Source organism: Sinocyclocheilus anshuiensis, unplaced genomic scaffold (genome assembly GCF_001515605.1).
Source record: "Sinocyclocheilus anshuiensis isolate Anshui unplaced genomic scaffold, SAMN03320099.WGS_v1.1 scaffold152, whole genome shotgun sequence".
NCBI classification, from domain to species: domain Eukaryota; kingdom Metazoa; phylum Chordata; class Actinopteri; order Cypriniformes; family Cyprinidae; genus Sinocyclocheilus; species Sinocyclocheilus anshuiensis.
This window is the reverse complement of record NW_015555781.1, coordinates 308,073-321,646: the sequence shown is the minus strand read 5'-3', so window position 1 is coordinate 321,646 and position 13,574 is coordinate 308,073. Positions and strand designations below refer to the sequence as shown.

Below are 13,574 nucleotides of genomic sequence, written 5' to 3'. Positions count from 1 at the left end.
AAAAAAGTTCAGGTTTGCATGAAGCTGGATGACAGCATGCCCAGGAGACTACAGCCTGTCATTGAGGCTAAGGGTTGCCCGGCTAAGTATTGATAGTTGTGTAAATACTGTCATACTAACAGCTGTCTGATTTTTGGTTGATTGTAATCCATTAGGCTACATACCTTTCTATCAAAGTTATCTAACATTATCAAGTTGAATTTGTTCTGACTCCGTTTAACTCTGAGTTCTTGTTATATTTTATTACCATTTTCTAAACTATAGCGAATAAACTGTGATAATGTGAGAAATGTTGAAGGTGTCTGAATAAATTTAGGTTTGACTATCTATTTGATAAATAAAGTTAACCAACTAACATTATACATACTCTTTTGGTTTCTGTACCCAATATTTTAAAAATTTACAAATGCAATAAAAATATTGGTATCGGTAATCGGTATCGGCAAGTACCAAAAATAAAAGTATCGGTATCGGGCGAGTACTGGAAAAAGTGGTATCGGTGCATCCCTAGTTTATTCCTTACATACTGTAACACCATACAATGAAAAAAAATAGCTATGTTTGTATATATAACCAAATTCTTTATTTATGAATAATCTCTAAATGTCTTTCAAGGTTTATTTGGCTTCTGTTATCAAGTAGTTTCAGCTGATGGGACTCACGTTCCTCATTCTGGCCGTTGTATCGCTTGAACTGGATGAGCATTGCCAGGATATTGCGTTTGTCAATCAGCTGCTGTCTGCGAAAGGACAGCCAATTCAGCTCCTCAAAAATGTTCATCAGCTGTTCATCAGGCATGTTGAGGGTTGAGATGACGGTTCACTTAAACCTCCAAAAGCCTCAAACCTTCATACAGCGTCCACTCTGAAATAGATCAAATAGTTTCATAATAGAACTTAATAGCTCTAGAGCATCTAGTCAAGAATGCAGAACTGTTTAATACAATGGTTTATTCCTGATATGAAAACACTACTTAACCCAAGTGCAATTACAATGTGAATGGACAATAATTATCTATTTTAAATTTTTTTTAAAAATAGACATTTAATAAGTACCCATGTGCGCTGCAGTCTCTTCAGTTGCTCTTCACATTGCAGTAATAAGGAAATAAGAGGCTGGTTACTGTAGCGGATCAGTATGAGGAACATGTTCATAATATTTAAAGTGTGTGGTTTACCTGTATTTTACTACTAACTCACATCGTGACAAGGGTCTTAAACTACATATATCTATTATATAAGCATTTTAAAACCAACATTAAGGGGACTTAAATTGCACTCTTGAAAACAACCCATTTTCACCATGTTCAGGTTTAATTATTTTGATCAATATAAAAGAAACATAAAACACACAAATATGACTTTAAAGCACGTTAGGAGACATGTACTTCCAGTGAATCAGCTGTTTTGTGGCTGTATAGATGTATACATGTTAATGGCGTTATGCTTACAAATATGATGGTTTGGGTTTCTGTCTCAGTAAAATTAACAATGCCTTTATAAAATGTATTCTAAAAATAACTATTTAAGTTAGTTGTTAGAATAATTGCTTTAACAAGTGTCCGTCTTCACAGGATTAGGAAATAAACAAAGTCTTCCCAAAAGCAGTTTTAAAAAAGAACATTGCTCAAAGTTCATGGTGACCACAGCTGCCACGTTCCATTTCAGTGGTCACTGAAATGTTGTTATTGTATGGAAAAGAACAGTTTAAAAGGCTAAAAAAAAAAATAGAGAAAGAAAAAAGCTTTTTGTTGTTGTTGTTGTTGTTGTTCCACAGAAAAATAGCTGTGAACAGTGTTTGGAACAGAACGCCTTTAAATATCTATTTACAAATTTGGCCTATTAAAGAAAACTGGCAATTGTCTCGGTTCATTTCCTCCTCAGTTTCTTCAAAAACGTCACTTCATCTCTGTTCCTGATCCCATAGCTGAGGACAGATGAAACACAATCACACTAAATCACATCAAAAACATATCATGATTCAGAGCACAGCAACTATTGTGCACAAAAAATGAATAAAAGTTAACACATTTCTACAAAAGCAACAGATTTTTTTGGACTCACTCCTTAAGCTTTCTTTTGTCATCTTCTACTTGTTCTCCATTGAAGACCAGATGAAATGTCCTCCACACATATTTCCTTAACAGAGAAAGTAGATTAGGAAGGGGGGCGGGGAATCATATCCTAAATCACATCCCATACTTTTTTCACGTCTCACCAGCTTATGTGTTTGACACCCCCCTCTCGCTGCTGTTTCAGCTCCATATATCTGCAAATGGCTTTCTTGAGATCCAGAACCGTAGCAGACTGCACAACCACAATAGCTGTGAAGAGATTTGCTCCAGTTAGAATCAATACATATATAACAGTTGCGACTACCAACAAGAAAACTCACGCATGACTTCTCCATCAGCCTTACAAACACGAACAGTCATGGCTTGACCATATTCCAGAGCCACCTGAGAGTTCACCTCCTCCAATGTGACCTGAACATTTAAAAGATCAGAAAAGATTTAGAATTCTAGATCTTACGAATTAATACATTCAGATATGTAGCTTGTTTTAATATTATTCTATTAAAACAAACTCTTCATTGTTATTTGATGGTCGACCTGAATTGGCAGGTCGCACAGTAAAGGGTCCTGCACCATCAGAGCCAGGCCTTCCTCAAAGATGTCAAGAAATTCAGAGTGGGGCAATGCCTCCTCGTCGTCTTCTTCTTCTTGCTCTTCTTTCATTTCATCTACAACAGTTTTCTCCACTAACTCAGCCTCGTCGACATTCTTTGGGGATCCTTCCTTTACTTCATCCATTTTCAACTGATAACAAGCAAAAACTATCTAGAAATACAAGACATTAAAGTGTCAGGTTCTTTCTATGTTTATTAAACTATTAGTACATTTAAATGGAATAGTTGGTCAATTATTTCTGAAGAAATTGTAACATCTACAGTTCTGTTACGTTCCAGCTTTCCTTATATCCTTTTTTTTTTTAACAAACACGCTATCGTAACATTTCTATGATGCACCAAACTTTAGTTCCGCATACGTTTCTATATTATATTTCCGATACAATTCTTTACATTTGAATATTTTAATTTAACATTTATATATTCTCTGACATTTCTAGGTATATATAAGATTATTATATGACATATAATTATTGTTTATTCGCGTTTATATTTCGTTTCATGTCGAGCTGAGAATAGTGAGGCACGTTTACCACCATGTGTTTCCTGTAGCGACTAGGCATGAGAATGTGTGTAAACACCAACTTCGGTTGCATCAGGGAAAAAAAAAAAAACAATAACAGTATTTACTATTCAATATTATATATAACCGCTTGAAAATGCTCCTGTTTTGTCCAACCTGTGGGAATGTGTTAATCGTGGAAGAGGGGCAGAGATGCTTCAGATTCGCGTGTAACACATGTCCATATGTGCACAACATCACGAGGAAGGTAATGAGTTACCATTACAACATAGAAACGCGTTTGGAACGTTTTATTTAAATACGTGATCATCTGTGCTTTGTTTGTTTTTAAATGGAATGCTTTAAAATACGTTGAAGATGAAATTAGGGGTCATTACGATTCATATCTGATGACGTGAACCTTCGATTAGACACGTGAAATAAAATTATTGTTCGATTCCAACACATGTAATAATATTATGATAAGATTAATGTCTATTAACATTATGACGATATAACACACTACAGTCACATTAAACAATGTGAACGTTCCATTCAAATACATGTAATACTGGAAAAAGATGTGAACTTTTCTTTTAGAACATATGTGAGTTTATTTGAACGCAGAAGAAATCATGTGAATTTTTGATTCAGTGGCTGTATCAGAATATACTTCCCTAATATGTAGTAGGCGAAAAATAGTATATGAAAAATAGTACACAACTGTAAGTTACATGACAATCACAACACGACAGATGTAGTATGTCTGGATTACATCCATAATACACAAATTCGTACTATATAAAACATACAATTTAATGGCCACGAAGTAAACACTTTATATGATTTCAGACGCACTACCAAGGGGTCTTTGGGATGACATAGGAGAGAAAAGACTCCTGAATTAGAACATTGCCCAAAAATGCTGTCACTAGTTTTTGAGACACTGCCAACATAAAAAACACACACACACACACACACACACATATCTGATGTGTGTGGAAATAACTATTGGTTATTTTGACAGGTGAATAACAGAAATTACCCCAAACTGAAGGAGGTTGATGATGTTCTCGGGGGCTCTGCTGCTTGGGAAAATGTGGATTCCACTCCAGGTAAAACAGTGTTATCCTAGTGCAATAAAAACAGTACTTGTATGCACAGTGAATATTTGACCACACATTCTGGTGGCTTTAAATTAATGTTTTTAATCCTTGATTTGTTTTGAGGTATAACACTTTCTCATTTTTCTTTAAAGAACCTTGTCCAAAATGTGAGCACCCAAGGGCCTACTTTATGCAGATTCAGACTAGATCTGCTGATGAACCAATGACAACCTTCTACAAGTGCTGCAATCTACAATGTGGGCATCGTTGGAGAGACTAAATCAGAGACCTTAGTTTTGGGCTTTGTTTGAGGCTCAGAATATGTGCTCATAATAGAAAATTTGGTTTTCTTTAGAAGATTTTTATATTTATTTGTTGGAGCCAAAACTACCATTTATTAAAAACAACAGACAGCCTTTATGCATCATCTACTTTATTTTCACTATTACAGAATGTTAATGTATCATTATGATGACTGGCCTGATGACTGATTTTTTTGTGTGTGTGTGTGTGTGTGTGCAAGTAATAAAATGACTACTCGTATATGACACAGTTTATCTTTTTATTTGTTCAAATAATCAGTCCATAAGTTTTATTTTACATACACATTTGAGACTTGAGTTGAGCATGGCATCTGGTGTAGTGTCATATACTATTCTCAAGGCATCTATCTACAGCTGCATTCATGTAACACAAGCTTGACATCTATTGTCTGCAACAGCATTAAGTCACTTCACAAAGCAAGTAGACCTACGTAGTCAAGAGCATATTCAATTAAAGGGAGCCAGACAGGATAGTGCAAGTGAATCCCATGATCATGCATGCATATTTACTGGAGATTATCTTCCAATAATCAAACACATCATGTAGTTTTTGCGAATGATGGAGAGGTATCTTGATGATGTTACAGGTCATGGGTGATGGAATCAAATAAAGCCAGATAGGATGAGGTAATTTTTTCAGTCAGAAAATAGTACATTGGAATTTCTGCTGGATATTTTGAAATCGGAACTGAATGTGGTTAAAATTATTTTTGTAATGCCTGCATATGCAATATAGAGCAAATGTGCAAATGCTATAAAAATGCAGTGTTCCTTGGACAGATCTGATTAAAAAGATCATATACAATGAGACAGCCGGTTTATATGCATTTACAGACAGATTGCTACATGTTTTCCCTTTTGTGTTAAATAGTACAATGGAAAGACGTAAAGTCTTGATTGTGAAATAGCTATAATGTTGGCAGATTGTCTACCAGAGATATAACACAATTATTATCTGAATCTTCATTTAAAACTACACTATGTAACATTTTTGATGGGGAAAACAAATATTACTAAAGAGTGAGTGCAAACCATGTCCTTTATTCACCCAAAAACAACTTGATCACCCTATAATAATTATTTCTATTTTAGAGCTGTCGGGACGGATTTTGCGGGAAATTGCATATATCCGTACATAGAGAAAATATTCGCGTTTATGTTGTGGGAGAAGCGTGAAGCTGAAACTTTGTTGTCACAACGAACGAGAAAAATGACCATGGATCATTCAAAACGGGAAATCGCCATTGTAAAACCAAAGAAACCCCGCACACCGATACAGCGGTGCGTCAAACTACATTCATCCACGTAGAGGAGCAAAGCCGAAGCACAACCAAAACAATGTTACTCCGCAAAACGCGTGCAGGTTTATTTTTTTTAAACCGCTACAGGCCCAAACGTTACTTAGTGTAGTTTTAAACAAAAGATGAAAAACAAACGTCTCAATATTGAGATATATAGTGTCTTAGCACTGCTGATGTTGTACCTTTCGTACCATTTCAGCAGTAAATCACATGTTTGAAAAGAACAAAATGAATTGAAAATTTACAATTTCACAGGCAGGACAAACAGCTATGCAGAAATAGCCCTAAACCAAATAAAGGAAACTCTTTGGATGATTCCATTAAAATTACAATCACAATCTGACCACACACACTCTCTCTCTCACACACACACACACACACACACACACACACACACACAAAAGGAAGATCAGGACAATCATCCTTTAAATCCTTGTGGCCTGCTGCACACAGTATTAATAAGCGAAGGGTTAATCTGCTTTGAGTTATGAAGCCCAGTGCAGCAACCAGCACAGTGTGACACACTGAGGGCACATATGGCCCGATAGAGCGCTATGCAAGATTACAGTGATGGCATGCAGCGTCCTTCATCATGCTGGTGAACTCCAACAGCAAAGCAGCTTTGAACAGCCTTTACCAAAAATGTCTTCCCTTTTTGAAGATGACGACTTCACTACATCAAGTAGAAATTAAGAAATAATGCAACGTCCACTTCTAAACATGTTTTTCAGCAGTACTGGCCAGAATAACTGTTAAAGGGCGCTGATCTGTAATTATAGCTGTTTATATACCAATCTGAGTATCAGCAAACACAGATCTACATTATTAATGGTTAATAAACTGAACTGAATAACAGATGATAGTTTACAGAAGTCTCAAACAGCTTACTGACAACACAGAACAGCTAGTATAGTGGTTTGAAAAGCACCGTGGCTATACTTTTGATTCACAGTTCTAAAAAAAGAAAGAAAAGTATATTGGTTGAATTCCACAAATATGTCCCTAGCATGAACTGCACGGCATATTAAAGGAACAGTTGGAGAAAGCAATATGGATTATGGACTCTGGACGCAACGGTTTGAAGTTAAAAACATCTTAATGATTTTTTTTTTTTTTTTTTTTTTTTTACAAACAGCTTGTGGATTACTCACATTACTTGTGGATTATTGTGATGTCTTTATCAGCTGTTTGGACTCTCATTCTGACGGCACCCATTCACTGCAGAGGATCCATTGGCGAGCAAGTAATGTAATGCTAAATTCCTCTAAATCTGTTGAATCCGATGAAGAAACAAACTCATCTACATCTTGGATGGCCTGAGAGTGAATACATTTTCAGCAAATTTTCATTTCTGGGTGAACTATTCCTTTAAAACACCATGAACTTTAATGAAAGCTATCTAGCACCTCTAAATTATTCAAAGGAGATTTAGATGGACATACAGATCCCTTTATCAATACAAATCCTTCATCTAAAATGACACATCATTACAACAATGCCTGTTACATTGATAAGCATATATCAAATCTACTTGAAATGAGTCTTATCAACAAATATAAGAAATTGAAAACAAAAGTAAAAGAAAACAATTCCCATAACATTTGCATAACATGCCAAATATAGAGACATTTTCACATGTAAAAGCAACAACATTACTCCAGGACTTCAAAAGTCCCAGACCCAGCCATGAAAGACTTTAATTTAATATGTTAAAATAAAACAATAATGCATAAAATAATAATCCTACAATCCAACCATACTGACCCTGAAGTGAACTTAATTTAGCTTCGCAACCCAGTAATATTCACAAATGAGCTTTTCAAGGTTAATGTTTTTACATATTCGCTAAATGTATACACTCTACTGCTAAAATAAAAATAGTGCTTGGATGACACAATGTAACTGACCATTGTGCATATAAAATGTACCAATCCTTCAATCACCTCTGCTAATCACCTCTGCTTAATTTTAGAGGCATCAGTAACTATGTCAAGTGCCTGTAAAATATATATATATGAGAATCAATACTTACATGAAGTGAGAGGTGGCTGGAAATATGAACTGTCCGCTGAGGCAAAATGAACACAGAGAACAAATGAAAACGGGTCGTCTACACCCACCAGAATGAGGTGACAGCATGATTGTTGATGGGATAAACTGTTAGCATATGCGCTTATATGTGTAAATATAGCCCTTGCAGTTCGGGCAAGTGTGTGTCACATCCTTGAGGTCATCAATCAAACAGGGGATCAAGCAGCAACCTAGATCACAACTGCAAAACAAAGACAAAAGTCAGAAGGAATCTCAAAGAGATATCGTAGGGCTCATTATGTATTAATTTATTCAAAACTAAATTAAAAATGCAATTCATGCATGCAATGACCTGAATACACCTCTTCTATTTTGAAAACTGCTTCAATTTCTGTGCTAAAATTCATGTACACCACCATTGACAGGTGTGGAGTTTTACTCCAATTAACACTTGAAATGAACACTTTTATCCAGCAAGGATGGATTAAATTGATCAAAAGTGAAAGTAAAGACTTTTACAATGTTACAAAAGATTTCTATTTCAAATAACTGCTTTTCTTTTCAACTTTATTTATCACGGTTTCCACAAAAATATTAATGGTTTCCAACATGGATAATAATGAGAAATGTTTATTGAGCAGCAAATCAGCATATAAGAATGATTTCTGAAGGATCATGTGACATTGAAGACTGGAGAAATTATGCTGAAAATTCAGCTTTGCATCACAGGAATAAACTATATTTTAAAATATATTCAAACTGAAAACAGACATTTTAAATTGCAATATTATTTCACATTAGGCTACTGTTTTACTGTATTTTGATCAAATAAATGCAGCTTTGATGAACATAAAAGCCTTCTTTCAAAAATATTTTTTTTAAATACCCAAACTTTTGAATGGTAAAAAACAAAAAAATGCCAAGGTGATACAACTGTCCTGAAATCATAATGAAGAAAAAAAGCCTCATCGTGAAAACCTTATTTAGTGCTTTAACATAAGCTTTTATTATTATTTCTTAGAAAAATGTATGTCTGCCAAATCAGTATACAACCAACATCAAGAAAAAACATAACAGAAAGATGATTTCATATAGAGGTCCACGGTCCAGTGTTATCTTAGTATTATTGAGCTACTGTTATTGTTTTAATTAATATTTTGAATGGTTATTTATATATATATATATATATATATATATATATCCTGTTTTCATTTTAAAGTTTTAGTAATTTTGTTGCTTTTTTGTCATTTTTGTTAGTTTTTTCATATAGCTATCTATATATATCTATATCTATCTGTCTATCCATAGATAGATAGATAGATAGATAGATATATTCTTAATTTTTTTTATTTCAGTTTTAATTATTTTAATAAAACAAGTTACACTAAATGAAAATGAGAAATGCCTAAATTAATGCTAAAATTAAATATATATTTTTTTTTATATTTTCTTTCAGTTAAAGTTTTTTTTATGGTCGTGGTTTTAGTTTTAGTTTTAGTTTAAGTTAACTATAATAACCCTGAAGGGGTCATATCAGATCATATTGTGCTGTTCAGTTCCACTGCTCACTTACCCGACAAAGAAGCAGAACATACAGATAAGAGTATTTGTGAGGCCGATGTCGTGGCTGATGCAGGTAATGATGGGTTGCTGGCAGTGTGGACAAACCGTCTGCACTGGAGCCGCTTGGAACATCTCCCCCTGTAGAACAGTCACGGTGGTGGTGGCGGCACCAGGAGGGGCGAGAACTGTGGCTGTGTGGCCTGGAGCAAAGTGACTGGGCCCTGGGCCATACTGCTCTGCTATCGGATGAGGAAAGTGCCCAGGTGGAGCATAGTAACCACCTGCAACACATGAATGAATTTTTACAGATCTCTGCACACAATAAATCTCGTAGACAATGTAGCTTGAATTTTGTCTATAATGAAAAAAAGTAGGTGAAATCTAGTACTAGTTAATCGGAAATGTCGTCTTACAAAAACAACTGTGACAAATTACAAAGCATTTCAAGTTGTTCCTAACAACATTTCATGTTGTTCCAAACCTGTATCTATCTTCCGTGTAACACAAAAGAAGATATTTTGAAGAATGTTCAAATGGTTTCGGGCCCCATTGACGTCCATAGTATGGGCAAAAAATACTATGGAAGTCAATGGGAACCAAAACTGTTTGGTTCTTCAAAATATATTCTTTTGTGTTACATGGAAGATAGATACAGGTTTGGACCGACATGTGGGTGAGTAAATGATGACAGAATATTCATTTTTGCCTGAACTATTCCATTTCAATTCGGAGTGAGTTATTAAATATTAATGAAAGATTACAAACACAACAATTTTTTTCTACTGAATAATGTTCACCAATCAACCATTCACAAGAATGTGTATTAAAAAAGTGAAAAGGATTCATTTTGTGTAATACTGCTCCGAGGCCTGACACATCACTTTCAGTTTCATTGTGAACAGAAAAATTACCCGTTGTTGGAAACCTGTCGCATCACAACAGATTTTGGTTTTAATTTAGTAGTAGCTCTTCTTTCTGAAATGCTAATGTTTTCTGAATGGCTGCTGATGCATTAGTGTGTCAGTTAGGTAGGCACACTCACCGTGAGGATGAAGCATGGGCATTGGCATATGCACATGCTTAGGCATGGGACCTTCTCCTGGGACATGTGGTGGAACAAAGCCAGGTTGTAGTGTGGCTTCATAAGGTGGAGGTCCATATTCTGGAGGCAGCGGCTGCCCTTGTGGAGGTCCTGTCGTTACTGGAGCACTGGCTGCTGAGGAAACACAGTTTTATGTTAAATAAAAGAAATGACAGAACTCTTATATCCCTCCTGCTAGATTTGATCTAATTAATTATAAACATGCAGTGGTGTCCAAACATCTGAGACCACTAGTGAAATGACTGTATTAATTATTTTGCATTAATTAATTAATGATACAAATTTTGCATTCTTTTTTAAATACAGTTTTCCTTAGAAATTACTATATCAGCAAACAATTTAAGTGAAAGATTACTAACTGTCATAGTATTTGGCTTGTCCCTCATTTGCTGCAATGACAGCAGCACTCCAGCTGCAGAAACTCCACAAGTTTGTGACAAACTTAATAAGTTTAAAGTTTAAATGAGTTTATATGTCACTAAAAAGATTGGTGAAAATATAGCAGAATCTTACACATTTCTTCTAATGTCATAACTTATATTTGGATTATTTAAAAATAATTATACACACACACTCTCTCACACACACACGATATTAGGCCTATAGCATGGTGTATTTTTATTCGGTTTGTTAACAAAAGTTCTGTTTAAGTGAGTTTGTCGTTGTATCGTTTTGTTGTTTTCCATTCAAGCAATTGACGCTGAATTGCCACTAACTTGAAAGTGTAAGTAAAATGCGCACAGGCATTTATAAGCTTTTTAAAAGTGAAGCAAAGCGGTGAGAAGAGGGAAAACCCCAACGAACCCCACCCCCCGGTGATACCGGTATTAACAGTGTTGTAACACGTCGATTAAAACACTTTTTCACACCACTGTATATATATATATATATATATAATAAAATATATATTTTTTTTTTTTACAAATTGTGCATCCCTAAAACCAGTTAATATTATCATTCAGCAAGAATGCATTACATTGATCAAAAGTGAAAGTAAAGTTCTATTTCAAATGTATGCTGCTCTTTTTAACTTTCTATTAATCAAGGAATCCTGAAAAAAATGTATCACAGTTTCTGCAAAAATATTAAGCAGCACAACTGTTTTTAACATTGATAATAATAATAACTGTTCCAAATCAGCCTATTAGAATGATTTCTGAAGTATCATGTGACACTGAGGACTAGATTAATGACTGCTTTGACATCACAGGAATCAATTAGATTTTAAAATATTTAAAAACAGAAAAGAGTTATTTTACATTTGTAATACTAATAATATTCACAATATTACTACTGTATTTTGATCAAATAAAAGCAGCCTTTGTGAAGAAAAAAAAAGAGACAAATATTAATTATTTCTTTCTTAAATATAAAAAAAAAATCTTACCAACCTCAAACTTTTGAATGGTAGTATATAATGCATAATCCTCATAATATATGTGCCTGAATGGTGAGGTGCATCATTCCATCTGTCGGTTACAGATTACCTAGTTAGTTCAACTTATCAAGATTCTTCTTATACTAAACAGCTAAGAAATCTAGAGATAAAACAAAAGCAGACAAATAAAATACGTAACTTGGATACAAAGCAATGTTATGAAATAAGTGCGATCTTCAGCACCTTGGGTTTAAGTAGACAGTTTGGGCCTTTGAGAAGTTAAAGCAATAACATTTACAGTAGAAACACAATGGCACAGTGTTCTTGGAACCTCAGATAATGTAGGTCAAGACTAACTGTTACGTCCTTCATGTGAAATATGTGTCATTTCGTTTACTTTTAGGAAAAATAAATGCAAATGAGAAAGAAGACCATCGTGGTGAAAACAGCACCTCATTTGAAAGCCAAATCGAAGTACAGACACTATGTCAGTATTGTAGGTGTGTCCCCTTTCATGACTTAGCAGGTGATATAACAAAACATTATCAAATTTGCATTTTCTTGGAATGATTACCACCAGCCAATGGGGATCAAGCAGGAAATGCAAAAACAAAGGCATGTGACTATACTATATGTGGAGCATATAAATGTTGTGTGAACCTAATGCCTGTTGGTTTATGAGAGTAATTTGTTGCCCAGTTCACATCCTATATTACTTGGGATATTGGAAATGGATTACACAGAATGCTTCTCAATAACCATAAATTATGTCAACATAACTGATGCATTTCTCTCGTCATTAGGCCATTTCAACTTCAATAAACAGATCTGATACAAATCAGTAGATATACAAGAGGCCTTCCTGTTGATTACAAACATTATGATGCGATTTCAAGTTTTCCTTTCTCTTTGGAGTGTTACAAGCTGATTGTGCATAGATAAGATCCCTGAAGTTGCAAAGACTAAAGTCTCAAAACCAAAGAGATATTCTTTATTAAAGTTAAGACTCTGCCACACCCCCCCAAACCGGCTCATTCTAACACGCCCCCACATATCTACCTCACTATGTGGAAATATTTGCATAATGCGCCCAAATGTGCACGCAAAGAAAGAAGGCGTGGTTTCAGTAACCGCAGTTAGTGTTGAAGCAGCCATGTCAGGGAGACGCTGTGTGTTTCAGTGCGAAAGCAAAAGCACTTTATTTGGCCTTCCGAAAGTAGATGCATTTAGGAATCTTTAAGATTACTTACAACAGAACAGCAATGCATTTTATGGACGACCGTTTCGTGAACCTAGGAGAGGAGGTAATTCTGACTTTGCTATGACAATCTGGCGCTTCTGAATCAGCTACTGTATATATTATATATGTATATTGTTATTAGTTTAAGTATTTGCTATTGACTGTTCAAATGCGGAGTTTGCGCATCGTGTGTGTGCACACACGAGAGAGAGAGAGAGCGCGAGAGAGAGCGCGCGAGAGAGAGAGAGAGAGAGAGCGCAAGCGAGAGAGAGAGGGTCACATCACAGTGGAGTCAGCTGTCTTAACCAATACCAGCTTCATCACTGTGTCTGTCACACGA

The 13,574-nt window shown here is 35.1% G+C and overlaps 3 protein-coding genes across 3 annotated transcripts in view; 1 reads left to right on the top strand and 2 right to left on the bottom strand.

Annotated features, from left to right (window-relative positions):
* Positions 1–1,294: 1,294 nt before the first annotated feature.
* On the bottom strand, positions 1,295–2,996 carry LOC107674670 (U11/U12 small nuclear ribonucleoprotein 25 kDa protein-like). Its single transcript, XM_016468721.1, has 5 exons — positions 2,612–2,996; positions 2,395–2,485; positions 2,218–2,323; positions 2,064–2,138; positions 1,295–1,926 (listed from the first exon to the last, which is right to left on the bottom strand). Exons 1-5 carry the CDS (start codon positions 2,810–2,812, stop codon positions 1,869–1,871), a joined length of 531 nt encoding a protein of 176 aa, XP_016324207.1. The 5' UTR covers positions 2,813–2,996; the 3' UTR covers positions 1,295–1,868.
* A 216-nt stretch (positions 2,997–3,212) lies between these two features.
* On the top strand, positions 3,213–6,883 carry LOC107674726 (DNA-directed RNA polymerase III subunit RPC10-like). Its single transcript, XM_016468818.1, has 3 exons — positions 3,213–3,458; positions 4,218–4,305; positions 4,449–6,883. Exons 1-3 carry the CDS (start codon positions 3,348–3,350, stop codon positions 4,574–4,576), a joined length of 327 nt encoding a protein of 108 aa, XP_016324304.1. The 5' UTR covers positions 3,213–3,347; the 3' UTR covers positions 4,577–6,883.
* Positions 6,884–7,232: 349 nt separating this feature from the next.
* LOC107674575 (cell death-inducing p53-target protein 1-like) overlaps positions 7,233–13,574 on the bottom strand; it is an 8,694-nt gene continuing 2,352 nt past the window's right edge. Inside the window, exons 3-5 of the mRNA XM_016468588.1 lie at positions 10,557–10,739; positions 9,525–9,795; positions 7,233–8,192 (exon numbers count right to left, since the gene is read on the bottom strand). Of these exons, the coding sequence (XP_016324074.1) occupies positions 8,081–8,192; positions 9,525–9,795; positions 10,557–10,739 (566 nt within the window). The 3' untranslated portion in view covers positions 7,233–8,080. The remainder of the gene's footprint in view (positions 8,193–9,524; positions 9,796–10,556; positions 10,740–13,574) is intronic.

What these genes read in the sequence shown, in the direction of transcription:
- LOC107674726 (XM_016468818.1), top strand. Translation starts at nt 3,348, where the DNA reads ATGCTCCTGTTTTGTCCAACCTGTGGGAATGTGTTAATCGTGGAAGAG. An exon ending in TGCACAACATCACGAGGAAG is followed by an intron (nt 3,459 to 4,217) that starts GTAATGAGTTAC and finishes TTATTTTGACAG; the next exon opens with GTGAATAACAGAAATTACCC. An exon ending in AAATGTGGATTCCACTCCAG is followed by an intron (nt 4,306 to 4,448) that starts GTAAAACAGTGT and finishes TTTTCTTTAAAG; the next exon opens with AACCTTGTCCAAAATGTGAG.
- LOC107674670 (XM_016468721.1), bottom strand. Translation starts at nt 2,812, where the DNA reads ATGGATGAAGTAAAGGAAGGATCCCCAAAGAATGTCGACGAGGCTGAG. An exon ending in GGTGTCAAACACATAAGCTG is followed by an intron (nt 2,139 to 2,217) that starts GTGAGACGTGAA and finishes TTCTCTGTTAAG; the next exon opens with GAAATATGTGTGGAGGACAT. An exon ending in GACAAAAGAAAGCTTAAGGA is followed by an intron (nt 1,927 to 2,063) that starts GTGAGTCCAAAA and finishes ATCTGTCCTCAG; the next exon opens with CTATGGGATCAGGAACAGAG.